At 34.7% G+C, this 22,803-nt stretch overlaps 1 protein-coding gene across 2 annotated transcripts in view; it reads left to right on the top strand.

Moving 5' to 3' along the window:
• Positions 1-22,803, top strand: part of Pole2 (DNA polymerase epsilon 2, accessory subunit) — a 44,919-nt gene that overhangs the window by 13,961 nt on the left and 8,155 nt on the right. For both annotated transcript variants that reach the window (XM_046461351.2, XM_046461350.2), the window contains exons 2-17: positions 2,135-2,235; positions 4,026-4,101; positions 5,810-5,887; positions 6,016-6,109; positions 8,879-8,953; positions 11,899-11,982; positions 12,607-12,663; positions 13,759-13,807; positions 14,701-14,773; positions 16,975-17,147; positions 18,194-18,283; positions 18,675-18,729; positions 19,305-19,364; positions 19,454-19,531; positions 21,509-21,617; positions 22,489-22,665. In XM_046461351.2, the coding sequence (XP_046317307.1) occupies positions 4,037-4,101; positions 5,810-5,887; positions 6,016-6,109; positions 8,879-8,953; positions 11,899-11,982; positions 12,607-12,663; positions 13,759-13,807; positions 14,701-14,773; positions 16,975-17,147; positions 18,194-18,283; positions 18,675-18,729; positions 19,305-19,364; positions 19,454-19,531; positions 21,509-21,617; positions 22,489-22,665 (1,317 nt within the window). In that variant the 5' untranslated portion in view covers positions 2,135-2,235; positions 4,026-4,036. The remainder of the gene's footprint in view (positions 1-2,134; positions 2,236-4,025; positions 4,102-5,809; positions 5,888-6,015; positions 6,110-8,878; positions 8,954-11,898; positions 11,983-12,606; positions 12,664-13,758; positions 13,808-14,700; positions 14,774-16,974; positions 17,148-18,193; positions 18,284-18,674; positions 18,730-19,304; positions 19,365-19,453; positions 19,532-21,508; positions 21,618-22,488; positions 22,666-22,803) is intronic.

Below are 22,803 nucleotides of genomic sequence, written 5' to 3'. Positions count from 1 at the left end.
ATTGGTCAATTAACTTTTCTTTTACTTGGAATTTGACCTAAAATTAAGCTGTTTTTCATTCATTAAGTTAGAAATCCACTTAAATCTTTTAGGTGCAAAGCACTGTGCTGGAGCAACTGGGGTAAGACATTGCGGAGCTTTAGGGTGGAGGAAGAGAGTATATTACCTATTGCTGCATAACAAGTTACCTTAAAACTTAGAGGCCAAAACAAATAAGTGCTCTACATTTCCTGGGGGCCAGGAACACAGGTATGGCTTAGTATTTAGTTTCATTAAATTAATTTTAATTTCATTAAATTTATTTAATTTCCTTTGTGAAAGGATTCCAGGAAAGAAGTGCTATACAAATGTATGACAAGGTGTTTAAATTGCTATAGAATGAAGGAAGGGCTTCATTGAAGAAATGGTTTGGGTTGAGTGTTAAAGAATGGGCAGGATTTGACTAGATGGAGGGAGAGGATGAGGAAATGGCTGTATAAAAACCCTGAAGCAGGAGAGCACCAGGAAGGCCAAACATAACTACAGAGAACTTGATGAGCTATGGCAGGGGCCAGATCCTCTATGACTTTACAGGTTTTGGTCTACCTTAAGAGCTGTCACCTTAAAATGTTTGTGATTTTAGGGATTCAGTCAGCAAATATTTATGGGCCACCTTCAAGTGTGCTTAGGTACTGGTAAAGGATGACAGTTTCAGTTCTCAAGTTATCTATAACTCAATTATCAGTTATCTATAATTGGAGAGATGTGATATCCACATTTGAAACAATAAGCAACCCAACATAGAACAATTAATGTTGTGATTATAACAATAATATTGATGTAAAGTATTAAGTCGTGTGCTACAAATACAGAATAGTATTTAATTAGCTAATTGTTTAAGCAGGTGGTGCTGAGCATGATTAGTATTTAAATCAGGAATTCATTGATTTTAATATGGGAGTTGCTTCTGTGATTATATTCAAATATAATTTTTGTATATAATATAATTTTTTATATAATATAAATTTAAATATAAATTTGCTTATTTTTGCAGTGCTAGGGATCGACTCAGGGCGTGATAAAGTTTTACCCAAAGTTTTTGGAGCCTATTTTTTAAAAATAATTTTACAATTAAAAACAATGATGAAATTATTGGAATTTACTTTGAAAAAATGCATTATCAATTACATATATAAATGTTCATTATGTTCCAGATATGGTGTCTGATATTTGAATTGAGGCAAACAAATTCCTGCCTTAAAAGTAAGGTAATGAGGGCTGGGGTTGTGGCTCAGTGGTAGAGTGCTCACCTAGCACGTGTGGCCCTAGGTTAGAACCTCAGTACCACATAAAAATAAATAAATAAAATAAAGGTATTGTATCCAACTACAACTAAAAAAAAAAGGTAAGGTAATAAATAATATGAGGCTATTGTGATATATCAAACTTAAAGGGTATGTACATGTGATTTTTAACAATTTCAAAAGGAAGGGGAGATTGCAGTAGGGTGGACTGATCTAGACAGGCCTTAGAGGAAGGATGTGATTTGGGGTTTTAAGAATTGTTATGTTGCCAGGTGTGGTGGCACATACTTATGTCAGTGACTTGGGAGGCTGATGCAGGAGGATCACAAGTTCAAAGTCAGCTTCAGCAACTTAGTGAGGCCCTAAGCAACTTAGTGAGACCCTATCTCAAAAGAAAAATTAAAAAGGACTGGGGATGTTGCTCAGTGGTTAAGCATCTCTGGGTTCAATTCCTGATCCCCCCCCCCCCCTCCAAAAAAACAAAAAACTAGGCTGAGTGGTAGAGTGCTTGCCTAGCCTGTGTTAGGCACTGGGTCAGATCTTTAGCACCATATAAAATAAAAAAATGAAATAAAAATAAATAAATAAATAAAAATAAGTAAAATAATAAATAAATAAATAAAAGTATTGTGTTCATGTACAACTAAAAAAATTTTCTTAAAAAAGAACTGTTGTTAGCAAGGGATAGAAGGATAGTTTTGTACAGAAAGTGCAGGAAAGGTAAGTACTGCTTGAAGGGAGGAGTGAGTGAATCTTAATTTAATGCCAGATTGATGAATGTGTGCCGCTTTTTGATATAGCATTTTTACCCTTTCATTACCAGTGACCTGCCTCTTCTTTCCTTCTCTTAGTGAAGCTATTAAGTACCTTACAGAAGCTCTTCAATCAACCAATGAATTGGAACTTGAAGATATCCTGGAAAAGATCATCGATGCAGTTGAAAAGCAGCCCTGTAAGTAACATTTTCTTATAACTCCTAAATTGTTAATATAGCTATATATTATCAATTAGATTTTTAGATTTAAATAGTTGAGGATTCTGTATTAAGACTCTCCAGTGTTATGAGATATGCATGGTGGTATTTCTTCCCAAATTAGTTCAGTTGTAACCTCAGGATATTCCCTAGGATCCTTTACAGACACCCCACCACCACCACCACCACCCGCCACCCCCGTGGTGGAGTTATCATGGCCATCTTTTCTTTTTAGGTTAAGTACTCCTAAATGGGGAAAAGGAAAAGTAAAGCAGGGCTAACTCTCCCTTGCTTTTTTCAGAGATCTTTTGGTTGAATTCTTTATCTGATACCATTAGCCTGGGCCTATAAAGGAAAAATTAATGCCCTTCTCTTTGGGAAAAAAATTGTTCAGTTTTATTGCCCTAAAGGATAGAAGTAAATGTGACTCATTTTCATGTTGTTAAGAAGTGAGAATTTTTAATTATGTAGCAAGTTACATATTCTATAATGATGTTATATTCTATAATAATAATTCTATAATAATGTTATTTTCTGCTTTTTTACTTCTAAAAGCAGGATTTTAAATATACCTTTGCTTTAAAAATTCTTTATAGCCAGCATGGTGGTGCATGCCTATAATCCCCGTGGGAGGCTGAGACAGGAGGATTGCAAGTTCTGTACCAGCCTCAGCAATTTAGTGAGGTCCAAGCAACTTAGCACAACTCTGTCTCAAAATAGAAAATAAAAAAGGGCATGCATTAATTCATTAACCTAAGATAACACATGGCATGTTGTCTGAAGACATACCGTAGTAGTTAAGGCTGCCCACTTTGGAATTAGGCCTGAGTTTGCATTGTTCTCTATCCCTCTAGTTATATTCTTGGGTGGTTACTCAACTTTTCAAAGTTGTACTTTCTTCATCTATAAGATGCAGGCATATTAACATTAGTGCTACAGAACATCTGTCTAATAGAATAATGCTTGTAAAGTTCTAAGCAAGTGTCTGTCTAATAGAATAATGCTTGTAAAGTTCTAAGTAAGTTCTGTCTATACATTAACTAGTTGCTTAAGTAATGGCAGCCATTATTATTACTATTATACTTACTGAAATAGAAATTGTGATAAAGTTATACTAATGTAACCTTTTTAAAATTGGGGGCTTACATAAATGGTTTTTATAAGTAAGTTTATATTATTAATCCAAGTCAGAAATGCTCCAAAATCTAAGACTATTTGAGTTCAACAGGATACCCTAAGAGGAAAATTTCATGCCTGCATGTGACAGGTCACAATCACAAGCTATGTGTATAAGGTGTATAAGAATTTCATGTTTAGACTTGGATCCCATCCCCAATATAGCTCACTATGTGTATGCAGATATACTAAAACCCCCCCAAATTAGAAATCTGAAATACTTCTGGTCCCAAGTATTTTGGATAAGGGATACTAAAGCTATGATGAGAATTCCTGTATTAGTATTTGATGTTATTTTTAACTAAACAGCTATCTAGGAAGAAATACTTCCTTGTTTCTTAAAATTTGACATTGAAGCCTGGCATGGTGGCACATGCCTCTAATCCAGCAACTTGGTAGGCTGAGGTAGGAGCATTGCAAGTTCCAGGTCTTGGCAACTTATGAGACCCTATCTCAAAATTAAAAAAAAAAAAAAAAAGTTGTGGTCTGGGGTTTTAGTACAGTGGTAGAGCACCCCAGGGTTCAGTATTTAATACCACAAATTAAAAAAAAAAAGTGAAAAATATAAATTGGTTTTGAACTTCTCTTTTCAGTGTCATCCAACATGATTGAACGATCTGTAGTGGAAACCGCAGTCCAGGAATGCAGCCAGTCTGTTGATGAAACTATGTATGTGGGTACAATGAACTTTGCTCCCTAATGGAAGTGTTTTTGAGTGCTTTTTTTTTTTTTTTTTTTTAAATTTGTTCAACAGGTATTTATTTATTGTTGAGTTAATCACTTTCTTGGGGAAATACTTAGTGGCCAAAATTTTTACAGTGAAGAGATAAGGCTGGGCTGGGATTGTGGCTCAGTGGTAGAGTGCTTGCCTAGGCAATTTAGCATGACCCTATTTCAAACAAAATAATAAAGGCTGAGGATGTGGCTCAGTGGTAGAGCGCTTGCCTACCATGCTTGAGGCTCTGGGTTTATCCCTAGTACCACAGTGAGAAAGAGAGAAAAAAGAAATTAAAAATGATTACACTGAAGTTCAAGGGTTACAATTTAAAATGGGTATTACCCATTGTTTATGATAAAGTTATCTGTTGTTTCTGTCAGGCTATTTATGTACTGTCACCGACCAGTATAGAAGTCCAGTGGAAACTGAAGAGTGAAAGGTCTTTGTAGCTGCAGTTGTCAGAAAGTCATCATATCAAAGCATGAGAGAGGCTCTCAGTTTCATAGATTAAGAAACTAATGTGCCAAGAGTGATAGAAAATAGTGGAGCTGTTTTTGGAATTTAGATTTTCTTCAGTTCTACTGATTCTTTGCTACTCTTGTTCATACCAGGGTGGTGTGAACCTTGTTTGACCATTTTCAATTTGGGAGATTAACATAATGTTTTAGATGGGAACACTTACGAAATGGTGGTATAAATTTTTTTTTAACCTCACTTAAACATCATTGTATTATTAACAGAGTCTGAAATTAAGTTATTTCATTGGTTTTTCTATCTAACACTATATAAATTTCAAGATATGGCCAGTGTGGGGGCGTTATTTTTCTATTATAAAACTTCCTTAGACACTTTCCACATAATCTTCTAAATTTAAAAAATTGTTGGAAGTGAATCATATGCTTCTTTTATGCTTCATATATTGTGGCTTATAAAAGAAGTAGATACAGGGAGAGATTTTAAATGTGTCTATTATGTACAAATGTTCTTTCAATGGATGACATTCTTTTTTTTTTTTTTTTTTTGTAGTTGTGTATGGACAGCATGCCTTTATTTTATTTGTTAATTTTTATGTGGTGCTAAGGATCGAACCTAGTGCCTCACATGTGCTAGGCAAGTGCTCTACCACTGAGCTACAACCTCAGCCCAGATGACATTCTTAATTAGAAATTAACTTGATAATTTTTTTTTTTCTTGTGAGAATTGAGAATGTTTCCTTGTCTCTTCCAAGGAGAATGTACAAGTTAAAAACTTTACCCCTGTTATCTTTTTCTTTTTTTCTAAATATTTTTATTCATTCATTATAATTATACATAATAGTGGGATTCATTGTGACATATTTGTACATGTCTATCCCCCATGTTATTTAAAAAAATTTTTTTTTATCTGTAGATGGACATAAACCTTTAATTAATTAATTTATTTTTATGCGGTGCTAAAGCTTAAACCCAGTGCTTCACGTGTATTGGGCAAGTGCTCTACCACTAAGCTACAACCACAGCACTAGCATGTTATTTGTGATACTATAAGAAATTGTGTACATGGACTGAGAAAATGTGAAAGATCTGCTGTACATGATACAGGATTATAATGCAAGTTATGTTTACCTAGAATATTTATGTTTTAGTAAATCAGCTCTGTGTTTTGTGGGATGTTTTTCAGAGAGCATATTTTCAATATCATAGGAGCTTTTGATGTTCCACGTTTTCTGTACAATTCGGAAAGAAAAAAATTTCTTCCGTAAGTATATCATCTATTGATTTTAAGTTAATTTAGGATGTGCATTTTTTTTCAAAAGGTATGTGATCTCATGTTTCACTTTTGGCCTATCTTTGTGATAGTAAAAGAAATCATTTTTTTTTCCCTAGTCTATTAATGACCAAACACCCTACGCCAAATTTATTTGGAACTGCAAGAGATAAAGCAGAGCTATATCGTGAACGATACACCATTTTGCACCAGGTAAGTTGGAGGGTGGAAGCATTGGTAATGTGAGGAGAAAAAAGACCAATTTTGCTTTCAGAAAAATCTCAGGAATTTTTTAAGGATGGAATTTTGTAGTGCAAAGTTAGTCTTTTAATAAAATATTATTGGGCTCACTGAGATTGAGACTATATTCCTCTTAGCAATGATGATAAAAGTAGTGGCTAACTTTTAATAAATGATTTTGATAGGCCAGGCACTGTGTTTAGTACTTTACATACATAATCCTCTCACACTACTAGGTATGTATAAATGTTATCACTATCCCTTTTCACAGATGTAGAAAATGAGGCCTAGAGAAGTTTAGTAACTTGTCCCCTTGTCTAGTAAGTAAGTAGAGATAGGATTTTAATACAGTCTGCCTGACTCTGGAGCCCAGTCTTTGCCTACTGTACTATATACTACCTTCAAACAAAGTGGAATTTTGTATGTGTTTTAAAAGAAGATGCATTCAGTGGAAAAGTCAGGGAAAGCTTCAAGGAGTAATAGCATTTTACATGGTTGTGTGTAAATGGAGAAAAGGTAGTCATAGCCCAGTGTGGTGGTACATACCTGTAATCCCAGGAGCTTGGAAGACTGAGGCAGGAGGATCGAGAGTTCAAAGCCAGCCTCAGCAAAAGTGAGGCACTAAGCAACTCAGTGAGACCCTGTCTCTAAATAAAATAAAAATAGGGCTGGGGATGTTGCTCCGCAGTCAAGTATCCCTGAGTTCAATCCCCAGTACCGAAACAAAAATGTGGCCCTAACAGTGAACAAAGACCAGCAAAGCAAAAAATGGATTCTGTAGAGTAGACGTTGAGCAGTCAGGAGTAGCATAAGGTGTTTGGAAAGGCAAGTGGGAACCGAATCATGGGATCACTTTGGATGCCACTCTTGGAAGTTGGGACTTTGTTCTTTTGGTACAGAGAGCCTTGAAATACCAGACAGAATCGGTCACAGCTGGGTCTTGTGAGTGCTTCCTCTATCAGCAGATTTGAGAATGAATTAGAGTGTGAGAGAAGACATGGGAATCTGTGGAATTACTCCTGGCATAAATTATTGTCTGGATAAAAGAAAGTAGCAAGTGGGGTAGAAAAAGTAACAGCTCTGGAGCTGCAGAACCATCATTCATGGTGACTGATTGAATGTGAAGAAGAAGGGAGAGGTAAAAAAAAGATAAATACGGGATGGGTGCACATGCCTATAATCCCAGCGCCTATAGTCCCAGCAGTTTGGGAGGCTGAAGGAGGAGGATCCCAAGTTCAAAGCCAACCTCAGCAACTTAGCAAGACCCTGAGCAACTCAGTGAGACCCTGTCTCTAAATAAAATATAACAAAAGGCTGGGGATATGACTTAGTAGTTAAGTGCCCCTGGGTTCAATCCCTGGTACCAACAATAAACAAACAAACAAACAAGTCTAGAGGTTTGCTGGTTTCAAGCATGGCTAGATCCAGGTGCTCACACAATGTCATGAGGCATCTGTCTTTTCCTGTGTTCTCTTTCTGTAAATTGATTATACTTTCAAACAAGTTCTCTCTTTGAAGTGACAAAGATGGCCAGTAGTAGCCTTAGCAACTCTCTCTTTCCAATAGTCTTAACAAAAGTCTCAACTCCCTCTTTTCTAATAGTCGTAACAAAAATCATGAATATATCTCCTGTTGGCTTAGCTTGAGGCACTAGATCATCCCTGGATCAGTCACTAGTCAAGAAGATGGAGTACTTTGATTTTCTAGGCCTTGGTAGCTTGTCCGTAAAAGGGGAGAAGGGAGAGCAGCCCTACCTATGCTATATGAATGAGGGCGGAGGGAGAGGAGTACTGATTCATCAAATAGTTGCTCTTACTAATCTCTTGTCGTGTCTGACATTCTGCCTTGTGCACCCTATGACAGGCTGTACCAAACTCTACATAGCTTCCCACACTCTCCTTTACTCTTATGCTTCTTTCTTTGGACATGCCTATCTCTCTTCCTGTAGTGTTGCAGCCTGCTTTTACTCCTTTTTTAAAATTTATTTAGCATCTTGTTAAATGACACCTTTGACCCATTGCACAGTCAGTTCTCACAGTACTTTGTTGTACAGTGGCATAGCTTTTTCACTGACTTCAGTGCTTAGCTTTTTAATATTTTTCTTGTTTTAAAAGCTATTAGAGGAGCTGGTGTTGTAGCTCAGTGGTAGAGTGCTTGCCTAGCATATGTGAGACACTAGGTTTGATTCTCAGCATATAAATAAATGAACAAAATAAAGGTCCATCAATGTCTAAAAAAATATTTTTAAAAAAGGTACTAGATATTTGTATATTGATAAATTATATGGGTTTTCAATTTTGTTGAGAATAGGTAACAGGCTGGGTGTATACCTGTAATTCCAGCAACTTGGGAGGTTGAGGCAGGAGGATTGCAAGTTTGAGGTTAGTAGTGGATGTAGCTCCTGGTTAAATCTCCAGTGCCAAAAAAAAAAAAAATAGGTAACAGTTAAGTCACAGTGTTTCATCATCATACTACTCAACTGCATCTTAGATCCCTGCCTCCCAGTACTGAGGGCTGAACCTAGGGGTGCTTTATCACTGAGCTATACCCCTAGCCCTTCTTACATTTTATTTTGAGACAGGGTCTCATTAACTTGCTGAGGCTGGTTTCAACTTTGGAATCCTCCTGCCTCAACCTCCTCAAGGGCTGGGATTACAGTTGTGCACTATTATACCTGATCTGAATCTTAGTTTTGAATGTCTGCTTCTATAACTCAAGGGAATCTTTTTTTTTTTTTCCTAGAGGACCCACAGGCATGAATTGTTCACTCCTCCAGTGATAGGTTCTCAACCTGATGAAAGCGGAAGCAAATTCCAGGTTAGAATATTATTCTAATTATTTAGGGGGGTATAAGCATAAGAGTTTAATTTTGATTGCTTAATTTTAATTCACTGTATTTTACATGAAAGTGAACTACTGTAAATGTTTAACTAGCTGGCCTGGCTGTGTGCCTGCTGTTGATAAAGTCCACGCCTACTATCCTGAGTCCTGTAGTTGTCCATTGGAAGTTGTACTTCTTCTTTGGAGCAAGACTGAATACCAGGGTAGACCCTGGGTACTCTCTGGCCTCAAAGACAGTTCTTAGACCTCCCACTCCAGTGCTGGATACTGTACTGGCTTTCTGACCAACTTTTAACATTACCCTTCCTGCCCTTACTCATCTGTGAAATTCTGGCCCCTGCCCATCCCTGTCATGATCACCACATACATGGTCAACTAAAACCTGATACACTATGTCAGTTGGAGTGAATACTTAAGGAAACACTGGCTTCAATCACCAACACACACACACACACACACCCAGAGATTCAAAGGAAGCAACACTTACAGAACGAATGAGAATACAGACTGGCTCTAGAGTTGGTGAAACTTGAAGAAAGAGAAGATGTTTTCTGTTGAGTTTGAGCTCCTTCCATTTCTATACTCTTGTATTTTGGAAAGCAGGTACCAAACAGCACTTTCACTTCATTTCAGCAATTTACCCGGCCACTGTCAGTCCATCTGTGGCTCTGTCCCATTTCTCTAGCATGCAGAACCCTGCTAGGGACTAGTTCTTAGCTTCTACTTCCATGTAGGTTTCATTGTCATTAGGCTTTGAAGAGATTTTAATGTTCATATTAGATTAGAACTCATGAGTAGTCTGTTAGAAGTGAAATAGTGATACCGGATAACATACAAAGAAATGTTCAGTGGCAGCACTGCAAAGAGATAACACAGTGTTTGACAGTTTCTGCTTTTTACTTTTATTAAGTATACATCCTGTTATGTTTTGGAAGTTGACATGATTTATATTTCGTTACTGAAGACTGTTCTGTCTGAATGTTTTCCTTCTACATATTAAGTTTTCTGTGATAAGTCAGATGCCCACAGCCCAGAAGCATTTTTAATCTTTTCTTAGCTTAGCTAAATGATTCATTGCTCTTTTCAATCTTTCTGTTTAATTCTATATCTGTGCAGGTACATTTCCTATTTAAACTACATTTATAATACCTGAACAGTAAACTGCCTTTACAGACTACAGAAACTGTATTCAGAAATATATTGTCATATTTTTGTATTCCTATGTTGTTTTAGTCTCTCTCCTTCTTTCTTTTTTTGATAGCACTGGGAATTGAACCCAGGGCTTTAAGCATGGAAGGCAAGTGCCCTACCACTGAGCTACATTCCAGCCCTAAGCTCATGTTTTTAAGTGAACTCCAGTAGTAAATGTTAATGATAGGGTTATGCATGTCTATGTGCCTTCCTTATCTATATTCAAAATTTTTTAAATAGTAAACATGGATAATTTACAATAAAAATATGGCAAAGATAAAAGAATGGTATAGGAATGAGAAATTATATATCTTTTTATCCAGTGATTCCATCTGGAATTTGTAGAAGTCCTTCAAGAGTTATCCAAACAGCAGGCCAAGGAAGGTACTTAGAAATATTAAGCATTGTTTTCATTGCAGAAAACTGGGAACAACCGAACTGTTCTTTAATAAGCTTTTCATAAAATGTTGGATGTGCAGTAGTCTGTTGGTATCTGAGAGGGGTTGTTTATGGGACTGCTCCCCTGAGGACACTGAAATCTGAGGATGCTCAAGTTCTTTATGTAGTAAGATGGCATACTATCTGCATATAGCCTAGACAGCTCCTCCTTTATACTTCATATCATCTCTAGATTACTTATAACACCTAATACAATGTAAATGCTATATAAATAATTGTTATAATGTATTGCATAGGTACATGTTCAGTGGAGGCACAATTTTTTTTTTCAAATATTTTTGATCCAGAATTGGTTGAATCCACAGAAGTGGGATTCATAGACATGAAGGACTATATGTGTATTTATGCATATGTAAGAATATGTGTAGGGGGCTGGGTTGTAGCTCAGTGGTAGGACACTTGCCTAGCACACGTGATGGCACTGGGTTTGATCTTCAGCACCACATAAAAATAAATAAAGATGTTGTACCAATCTAAAATAATAATAATAATAAAGAGTATGTATAGGGGTTGGGGTTGTAGCTCCATGGTGGTAGCATACTTAACCTAGCACACATGAGGCACTGGTTTCAATCCTCAGCACCACATAAAAACAAATAAATAAAATAAAGGTTAAATTCTTAAAAAAAAAAAAAAAAAAAGATTATGCATAGGAAAAAAACATGAAAGAATGTTTTAAAAATAATGCCTGAATAAACTTTCTGATTAAAATTATAATGGTCAGATTGAGCATATAAATCATAAGCTTTCAAAATACTAAATTGAATCAGATTAAACTTTAAAAAGCTAATTTTTGATAAGTACCAATCAAATAAATAAAAATCAATATTTTCTATATTAAAAAAAATAAATGTTCTTATTTTTTAGAATAAGTAGTCATGCAGCTTCAATCATTGATCAAGACCTGAACTGATATATTTCCTTAAGCATAGTTTTTCTGATCCATCATATACTTGATAGTATACCTTTGTAAGATAAAATTTAACTTTCTAAGTTTCATTTTATTTTTTTAATATTTTTTAGTTGTGGATGGACCTTTATTTTACCTACGTTATGTGGTGCTGAGAATTGAACCCAGTGCCTCATACCTGGTAGGCAAGCGCTCTTCTACTTAGCTACAACCACAGCCCCTAAGTTATTTTTTAAATTTTATACTGTGATGTAGCTGTAAATAATAAAATGTGAACCTCAAATTTACTTATTTATAAAATGATTGGTTTTTAAAAGAATATGTTTTCAATCTTTAAGAATTTGTATTGTTTTTATTTTAGCTTAAAACAATAGAAACCTTATTGGGTAGTACAACCAAAATTGGAGATGTGATTATTCTTGGAATGATAACCCAATTAAAAGAGGTAAGTTAAACTTAGTAGGCATCAGACTTATTTTCAAACTGATGTTGAAATGTTGGTGCCATAGAGCATTTCTGAAGAGTACAAGATCGTCTTCTTCACTGAAAACTCTTACCTCATTCACCAAGTTAGCATTTTTATCTGTGCTTGGTTTCCTGAGCAGACATCAGGAAGGAGGATCTATCTATTCCAGGTGCTCAATTTGCATAGCCTGAAATTAGGCTCCAGTGTCCTCTAGTTGAACTGAAATTCTGGGTTTCTGTACAAGCAAACTGCACACCGTATCCTGGTCCCCTCAAGATGCTGGTGGCTCCCATAGATGAAGGCACCCAGGAGTCCCTCTTGTGACCTTTCAGTCTGTAGCAGTCATTCCTCAGGGTACCTGTGAGGAATCTGAGTCTCAATCTAGTGCTTAGTCTGAGGTCGCCAAACTAGTATAGTAAATATTAAAGCCTCGACTAGGAATTGCCAATATGTAAGAATCCATGTTCTCTCTACTACATTCAGTTGTCAAACTTGTCAGTATTTTAATTATTTGGTTGTAGTATTGATTTTTGCATAAGTATGAATATAATTCATTTCATTTTTGCAAAATTGTGAATATATTTCCATTTCATTCTGTTTTAGGGAAAATTTTTTCTTGAAGATCCTACTGGAACAGTACAATTGGATCTTAGTAAAGCTATATCCTTCAATTTAAAAAATCAAGTTAAAAAATTGTAGCTCAGTGGTAGAGAACTTGCCTACCATGTGTGAGGCACTGGGTTTAATCCTCAGCACCACATAAAAATAAATAAGTAAAATATAGGTATTATGTCCATCTATAAAAAAAATAATAATCTACATTACAGGACTGGAGGTATAGCTCATTGGTAAAATGCTCTCCTAGCATACATGAGGCCTTGTGTTCAATTCTTAGCACTGCAGGAAAAAAAAAAGAAAGAAAGAAATTAATGGTGAAATGTAACTAATTGTAACTTATTTTTATATACTAGTAGGATAGGAATATAGACATAGAATTCTAAACACAGATAAAACTACTTTAATTCCTTTTTTTGGAGTCTAGACAATCACTGAAGAAGTTTATAACACATTAAGAATGATTTCAATTGTCAGTATACCAAGCTTCTACATCTTAAATTATTAAAAATTATTTAAATCAAATTATTATTTAATTTAAATTATTTAAATTAGTTATTTAAATTATTTAAATTAAAATTATTATTATTTAAATTAAAATTATTTACATTATTTTTTAGGGCATTTAAACCTAAAAAACCTAAGCTGTGGTCTAAGCTGTAGACTATATTCATAATTTAAAATGTTTTTTGTTTCTTCTTTTTTTTGCTTGATAAACAGAAATTTATTTCTCACAGTTCTGACTTCTGGGAAGTTCACAGGCTGATTTGGTTCCTGGTCAGGACCTTCTTCCTGGCTTCTAGACAGTTGTCTCATTGCTGTGTCTATACATGGCGGAAGGAAAGAGCTCTTCTGTTCCCGCCCCACCCCCCTCCTTTTAAATCAACTTTTTATCTATTTTTTCTCCTTCCACATTTTTTATTGGTGCATTATAGTTATACATAGTGATGGGATTTGTTGTTACATACTCACACATGCATACAATATAACTATAATTTGGCCAATATCACTTTCCCCCTTCCCTGTCAGGTGCAAAATGTTTGAATTTATTATTTAGAAGTCTGTCTGGGCTCAAAATGTATGTTGACTTTATTACCACCATAAGGGTAGAAACAATTGTTTTCCTCAATGGTCGTGTACCAGTTCCACAGTGGTTTATACACAGAGGCATGCTTCGTTTTAGCAGAGGGTAAGTCAGTATACTTTTTTCCTTGTCTTCCTCTTTGTTCTATAGTAAAAACCATTTCTACATTGGGTAAGTTACGTTGAAGTTGACATGATATAGTTTGGGAAAACATTGATGATGAGAACTTCTTTCTCTGTTGTTAAATTTCCTGGTTTTTACTGAGATTATCTTTTTTTTTTTTTTTTGAGAGTATATTCTTTGTTTTTTTTTTTGGTTCTGGAGATTGAACAGGGGCAGATCTCCAGCTCTTTTTTTTTCCCTTATTTTGAGATATAGTGTCTCACTAAGTTGCTTAGGTCCTTGTTAAATTGCTGAGGCTGGCCACAATCCTCCTGAGTTGCTTGGATTACAGGCATGTGCTACCACGCCTGCTCTGGAGAGTATATTCTTGAGACCATAAAGTAAATCTTAGGCTGATAACAGGCTAATAGAAACCTTTTGGTAATAAAAATATTTAAAATTAGTAGAGATAGTAGTGTGATGTTCAAGTATACTAGAAATTGCTGGATTGTGTACTTATAAAGGGTGTATGGTATGTGAATTTTATCTCAATAAAGTTTAAAAAAACTCAGATTATACATAGGGGTCGTAAAATGAGATATTTCCTAATCTATGTATCTAATCTCCATATTTCAGCATGACTGAAAATTAAAAAAAAAATAGGATCCCCAGCACAATGAGAAGTCTGTTTTTATTTAAGGTGCTCTTATTTATTCAATTTAGACTTTCTGTGACTCTGAAGTTGTTATGTAGCTCAGTTGGATTGGTGGTACCTTTTGTAGTTAGTTAATAGCCGTGAGGTTATAGCCTAGGATTACTACTTTGTGTAACAGTTTTGTCCTTTCGCACAGGGAAAATTGACAAATAGAAGTGATTTGTTGCCTATCTTTTTTCAGGTTGGTTTGAAGATCAAGTATTTCATGTCAACGCCTTTGGATTTCCACCCACTGAACCTTCTAGTACTACAAGGTATAAAAATGTTTGACTTCAACTCTACAGGGATTTTATTATACTGGCAGTAGTAAATATAAGGTATATATCATACCGCAGTTATTACAGGTCTGAGGCTTTGTGTCAAGATGGAAAAAGCAATGGAAATGTGAGAAAATTAGGTTTTATAATAACGTAACTGTGGAATTAGCATTTTGGCTGGATATTAGTGGCTGTAGCATGTCTGATTGTTGGCTTTAACTGGAAAAGATTTCCAGTCTGCTTTTCTTACCTGTCCATAAAGATTGATGAGAAGTTTAAGTGAGGTCAGAGAGATAGGAAAACACTTAGAATATGATTCCTATATTAATATAAAGGTTTATTTATTTTTTGTATTCTACAAATGAATGAAAGTTCCAAGATGCAGATCATAGCACCTTAATATAAACAAAAGCATCCTAACATTGCAGCTACTCCAAAAGGGCCTCTCTGAGGAGTGTCAGTTCCCTTTCACTCATGGTATTTGAGCAGAGGCTGAATGATGGTAGAAGTTTAGCTGGGACCTAAGAGTTGAATGTGATTTGTAGACCTCCTCTCCCGGCCCTACAGTGTTAAAAAAGTTTTTTTAAAGCTAGTTTCCAAGGTATATTAATTAGATTTCTCATAAAAAGTCTTGTTTTCTGAATTCTCTTGAACTTTCAGATCTGATGATTATGGCATCTGAATTCTCACAGGGCAAAACTTAAACCATAGTGACTGCCTACATGGGCAAGGCATGTATGTGTGTGCTAGTTGGCCTTAGCTGACTAATGCTTTGATATTTAGTGTTATGTTCATGGAGCCTATAAGCATTTGAATATTCCTCTTGCTCCCATTTTTACACCTTATATTTTATTAACCAAGGAAAGAAGATATTTGTAAGGCTTTTTTCACCTTTAATTTCTCAAAAATCATCTTAATCAGTGTCTTTTTGTGATGCTCTGATTTATGTTTGGTGTAAATTTAATTCAAATCATCATACAATTATATCTACTTACCACATTCCTCTAATAACTGCAAGATTTTCATTAACATCAGACCTCTGAAAATGCCATGGTCAGTTGGTGGCAGTAGTAACAGTTATTATGTCTGAATACTCACATTATAGTAAGCACTGTGCTCTAAGGGCTTTCTGCAAATTATATCTTTTATTCCCTCTAGTAACCATGAGCAATAGGTATGAGTTTAGCCATATTGCATTTGAGGAATAGGGGTTTTAAAGGACTGATTAATTTGTCACATATCACACTTGTTAGTATCAGAGATGTGCTTTGATCCCCAAATTTCTGACTCCAAACATTATGCTACATTAGATAAGTAATTGAATCATTGAAACAGTTTCAGGGCATGGGGGGCTAAGGGTGTGCTCAGTGGTGAGTATGTGTCAGGCCGTGAGTTCAATCCCCTGCACACAAGGTTTTCTTCATATTACAAATGAAGTACATGATTGCAGAAATTAATTAGAAAATATATAAAGGCATAAAAAAGAAAAGTATTATCTGGAATTCTATTAAAACAGACTATTAAGATTACTTAATATATATATTACATGTTAAGGATATTATACATTAAGTATAATATATTATACTTAACAAATTAAGTCCAATTATATATAAGTAATATATATAATGTAGGTATTATGTATATATATAATACTTAGAATATTGTTTATATTTATACATAATGTATATATTATTTGTGTTCATAAATTTACAATACTACATCTAATATATGCATATATAGCATACATCAAATAGATTCTCATTATTCATGGTTCTAGCTTTCTCAATAAAATCTGTCTATAAACTAATACTTGTAGCCATGGTGGTTCCAAGAACATGAACCAAGAAAGAAAGATATTTGTAAGGTTAGAACAGTGGAAAATTTGAGTTGGCCAGGCATTCATAATCCCAGCTGAGGTGGAACAAGGTGACATTAGAAGATGACCAGAGGAAAGAGACTGAAATGGGCAGTGCAGGGTAGTGCAAGCAGCTCCAGCTCTATGGTATGTCTGGTGGAAGTAGGAGTCTGTATCTAGTCCCTTTTTTGGCACTATAAAAGGATGCATTCTGGGCATTCCTTTGTAACCTGTTTTTTAAAACTTAATACTATGTAGTCAACCTTTTCTGTTAACTGTGAATTATTGTATTATTGCATGATTTGTGACATTTAGCATATTTTTAATTATTATAATTACATAGGGCATACTATGGAAATATTAATTTTTTTGGAGGGCCTTCTAATACATCTGTGAAGACTTCTACAAAGCTGAAACAACTGGAAGATGAGAACAAAGATGCCATGTTTGTATTTATATCTGATGTTTGGTTGGACCAAATGGAAGTATTGGAAAAACTTCACACAATGTTTTCTGGTAGGGGGTTATTTTTTTCTACTCTTTTTTGAACTGCTATGAGAGTTCATGTATTAAAACTAAATTCTTGCCAAGTTCTAGCTACCCAAGAGGCTGGGGTAGGAAGATTGCTTGAGACTATCAGTTCGAGAACACCCTAGGCAACATACTGAGATCTGGTCTCAAAAAGCAGTAAAATAAAAACAAAATGATAAATTCTTTTTAAAAACGTACATTTTTGAGTACTCTGTTTAAAGAAAAAAAAACCTGTATCAGGAATGAGATATTTTAAATAAAATTTTATTTTAAAGATTTATATTTTTACGTTTGAAAAATAACTATATGCCAGGCATGTGCATGACTGTAATCCCAGCTACTTGGGAGACTCAGGCCAAAGGATTGCAAATTTGAAGCCAGCCTTGGCAATTTAGCCAGACCCTATCTTAAAATAAAAAGAGACAGGGATATAGTTCAGTGGTGGAGTGCCCTTGTGTTTGATTAAAAAAAAAAAAAAGGAATGAAAATAAAGTTATATGTGTGCATGTTCATAATAAATTAGAATTAGTCATAAGTATAGTATAACTAAAGAAAATGGATAAAATCTAGGGCTTTGAAATCTAACAGAACTGAGTTTAAATGCCAGCCTCATACCTTGGGCAGATTATATAATCTCTTCATAAGTCTAGTTTGGAGGAAATTTCTGAGGATTAAATAAGCCATAGCAGGGCTGGCACATACTGAGTTCTCAGTAAATTGTTATTATTATTATTATTGTTTGAATAAAATAAGGTATTATTAAGATAGATTTTTCTTAATTAAAAACTTATAGTAAGGGGGCTGGGTGTATAGCTCAGTGATAAAGCACATATCTAGCACATGTGAGGCCTTGGGTATGTTCCCCAACATTGTTAAAAAAAAAAAAAAAGGAGTCTTGAAAAGCCAGGTGCAGTGGCATGCCTGTAGGCCCAGCTACTTGGGAGGATAAGGCAGGAGAATTGCTTGCCCATGAGCTGAAAGGTTTTAAATTTGATTTCCAGAGTAGAAAATGATGTTCTTTTATTCCCCAGGCTATTCACCAGCACCCCCAACCTGCTTTATTTTGTGTGGTAACTTTTCATCAGCACCATATGGAAAAAATCAAGTTCAAGCTTTGAAAGGTATTGATTATTAATAAGTGTTTATATATAGTATAAACTAAATTGATGAAAAAATTATCCATATTTTAATTTCACTCAAAAGATGTAGGGTTATATTTAATCAAATATAATTTGAGGTGGTTATAGCGGTGCATGCCTATTCCAGTGACTTGGGAAGCTGAGGCAGGAGATTGATAAGACCAACCTCAGCAATTTAGCGAGACCCTAAGGACTTAGCGAGACCCTGTCTTAAAATAAAACATACAAAAAGGGCTGAGGAATGTGGTTCAGTGGTTAAGTGACTCTTGGTTCAATGTGGGCACACACCCCCCAAATATATATGTAATACATATAATTTGATTTTTATTTGTATTATATATAACTTAAATTTAATATCCTTTTAAATTTTTAGATTCTCTAAAAACTTTGGCAGACATAATATGTGAATACCCAAATATTCACCAAAGGTAATGATTTCTACTGCTGTATTTTTTATTGAAATAATTTTATTTAAAAAAAAAAAAAGAGTCTTAAGGTTTATACCAGTAATTATTAAGAAACCAAGAAAAAGTTGAGGAAATTGAAAGAATTAAGAGATAAAATTATCCTTACATCATAATATGTTATACTTCTATAGATTCATAGTGAAAAGTATTGAAAAGGAGAATTATAATTTCAGTCACATTTTTTGATGACATTACTGGTCCAGAATTCTGCGTTTCAATATGATAATCACTGGTCACATGTGTCTCTTTAAATATGAAGTTAAATTAAAGTTGAATAAGATCTGAAATTCATTCTACCAGCCATACTATCTACAGTGCCAGCACTCTATAATTGGACAGTTTAAATACAGGACATTCTATCATCGCGCTACTAGACAGTGTTGGGCTAGAGACATTTAGCAGTTTATTACAATGCATAAAATTTTAAAGATTAAAAACCCCAGGAGTGAATTAAAGGCAGTGACTGTTTTTAGACTGCTGGATGGTGATGCCATATTATTATGCTTTAAAATGAATTATGTTGAATTTCACTGCAGTAGTCGTTTTGTGTTTGTACCTGGTCCGGAGGATCCTGGGTTTGGTTCCATCTTACCCAGGTAACTTTTATTTATATTTTTACAACAGTCAAGAAAATTCTGCAAAACTTAAAAATATATACTTTATCAGATCAATTGTTTTTTTGTAGGCCACCACTTGCTGAAAGCATCACTAATGAATTTAGACAAAGGGTACCATTTTCAGTTTTTACTACAAATCCTTGCAGGTAAATAATAGTTATTACTCTTATACATTTTTCCTTTCATTAGAAATTAACTTCTGGGGGCTGGGGTTGTGGCTCAGTAGTAGAGCACTCTCCCAGTACTTGTGAGGCCCTGGATTCGATCCTCAGCACCACATATAAATAAATAAATAAATAAAAGGTATTGTGTCAACTACAACTAAAAATATATACATTTTTTAAAAAATTAGTTTCCGGTGCAGCTGGGGATAAAGCTCAGTTGGAGTGCTAGCCTCGGATGCACAAGAGCTTGGGTTCAATCCCTAGCACCACCAAAAAAAAAAAAAAATCTTCAAATTTGTTTACGTATTTTGACTGTTAAGGAACAATATGAAAAGAAATTTTGCTTTTATTTTGGATTACTCAAAACATTGAAAACATTTTAAGTACATTTAAAAAATTTTCCAATAGTAAATTTAGGAACTTAAATAATAGATGGATTTTTAAAAATAGATAAATATCATTTCTGTATTGCCAACTCTCATATTTTGTCTCTAGCTCACATCTTTCTCCCAGACTCATGGATCCAGTTTCCTACTTATTCTCTCTCCTTGGTTATCCAGGAGACAAGTGAACTCTGATCTTCCTCCCTGCCACCACCCCCTTATCTCTTCTGCAGCCTTCCCCTGTCCTCGTTGATGGCACACTTAACCTTCTAGTTGTTCAGGCCAAATCACACAGTTTTCAGCTAGTCCTGTAAACTTCAAAATACATCCAGAATTTTATCACCTCTCTATCCCTCCTGTATGACTCTCTACTAATCTTCTCTAGCCTGGAATACTATAATTGCCTCTTAATTGGTCTCTGGTTTCTACCATTTCCACTCTATGGTCTATTCTTTTTTTTTTTTTTTTTTAGTTGCTCAAGACAATACAATGATCTTGACATATCATACATTTGATTCCAATAGGGTATGAATTCTCATTTTTCCACGTGTATACATTGCAGGATCACATTGGTTATACATCCATGGGTATACATACAGCAATCCTAGTTATCAGTTGTATTCTGCTGCCCTCCCTATCCCGCCCCTCCCTCCCTCCCATCACCTCTCTCTACCCATTCTACTGTGACACTTATCTCTCTCTTTTTTTTCTTCCCTTCCCCCTGACACCATCGTATATATATTTTGTGAAACCATGAGGGTCTCCTTCCATCTTCCGTGAAATTCCCCTTCTCCCTCCCATTCCCTCCCACCTCTTTTCCTTGTTTCGTGGTAATCTTCTTCTCATGCTCTTCCTCCCTACTCTGTTTTGAGTCACCTCTCTTATATAGAGAAGACATCTGGCATTTGTTTTTTATGGATTGGCTAACTTCGCTTAGCATAATCTGCTCTAATGCCATTCATTTCCCTGCAAATGCCATGATTTTGTTATTTTTTTGTGCTGAGTAATATTCCATCTATTCTTAACACTATCTCAAAGTGAGTAAGGCATATCATGTCCACCTTCCTGATCATGACAAATGGGGCCCCTCATATATCCTTACAGTGGTAATCAAGGTCCTACAGGCATAATCTGACTCCCTATTATTTCTCTGACTTTCTCTTTCCCCTTTTACTCCCTTCATACCAGTCTTACTCTATTCTTCAAGCATGCCAGGCATGCTCCAATCTTAGGGTCTGTGCTGTACCCCCATTTCCATTTTTCTTTTTTATTTTAATTTTTTTTGTAGTTGTAGATGGACAGAATGTCTTTATTTTATTTGTTTATTTTTATGTGGTGCTGAGGATCAAACCCATTGCCTCATGCATGCTAGGCAAGCACTCTGCCACTGAGCTACAGCCCCAGCCCGTATTCCCCCTTTCTTTTTTTATCATATATTTTTTTCTGAGGAACTCAAATTCAACTTGTTCTCATTCTTAAATGTTTTTATTATTGCATTATACATACTATTGGGAATCATTTTGATATTCATAAATGTATATGACATATTTTGTTCCATTTCAATTTATTTTCTTAGAATTCAGTATTGTACACAAGAAATTATCATCTTTCGTGAAGATTTAGTGAATAAAATGTGTAGAAACTGTGTCCGTTTTCCTAGTAGCAATTTGGATATTCCTAATCATGTAAGTAAAGAGTACTTTTCTTTATTAAACTATTTTATGTTATATTATACAAAATGTTGGTAAGCCACTTAATAATTTGCCTTTATATGTTGAAGTTTACTTGTGGTTCAAAATAATTTGAATATACTTTTGTCAGTAAGTTAATTTTTGTTAGTCATTATTTCTCAGCTTTCTACTGAATAATTCCCTAATGGGTCCGAGGAGAGCCCAGAATAAGCAGATTTCTTTGAAGCTTTCTGCGTTGCCTTTAAAATTATTAAATTGTGCTACAAAATATATGTACATATTTATCATACTTATTACATATTTCCTATGGTGTGTGCACATCAGAAGGATGAGTAATTTTTAGTCTTGTAGCTTCCAGGTTCCCTGACATGGAGTTGTCAAGGGTTACATGGTTACATGTACCCTCATTTGAGAAGTATGGCAGTAGATTCTACTGAACAGTTTTAAATTTTATTTTATAATATTTAATGTTATGCAAGCTAAATACTGGATCTTGGCTTTATTCAAGCTATGAGATATTTTTGGGTGAAAGAATTAGTAAGTTTATTATATGGTTATAAGTACACATAAGTGAATAGAATGTGTAGAAACTGTGTCCGTTTTCCTAGTAGCAATTTGGATTAAAATAATCCAGTGTGACTATTTGTGAGAATTGCCATTATGGTATGTGATATCAGATGAAAACTTATATATTTTCCTAAGATTCAGAATAATTACTTAAGATTTTATGTTAGTATTTCCCTAAGTTCTTCCTAATTATTTCTCAAATTTTCTAGGTCCTTTTGATAATTAGTATTTAATTTATAATTATTTGTGTAGCTATTTTCAGTTTTACAAATGAAATGAATGTTATGTTCTGTTGTAGTTTATAAAGACTATCCTGTCTCAAGGACATCTGACTCCTCTACCTCTTTACATCTGCCCAGTGTATTGGGCATATGATTATACTTTAAGAGTGTATCCTGTGCCCGATCTACTTGTCATTGCAGACAAATACGATCCTTTCACCGTGACCAATACTGAATGCCTCTGCATTAACCCTGTAAGCATGGAGTTAACATTATATAGTCATTATTTATCAAGATTAGAGCACATTTCTATAAATTTAGTATATTTAATTATTATTGGAGTAAAAATATACTATTAATGAAGCATTGAATTAATTTGATATACACAAAGT

This window comes from Marmota monax, unplaced genomic scaffold, assembly GCF_021218885.2.
Source record: "Marmota monax isolate L192 unplaced genomic scaffold, Marmota_monax_Labrador192_F-V1.1 WCK01_AAM20220418_F8-fsc00001, whole genome shotgun sequence".
Lineage (NCBI taxonomy): Eukaryota > Metazoa > Chordata > Mammalia > Rodentia > Sciuridae > Marmota > Marmota monax.
Note: the sequence above shows the minus strand (reverse complement) of the source record. Positions and strands in the feature narration are given on the sequence as shown.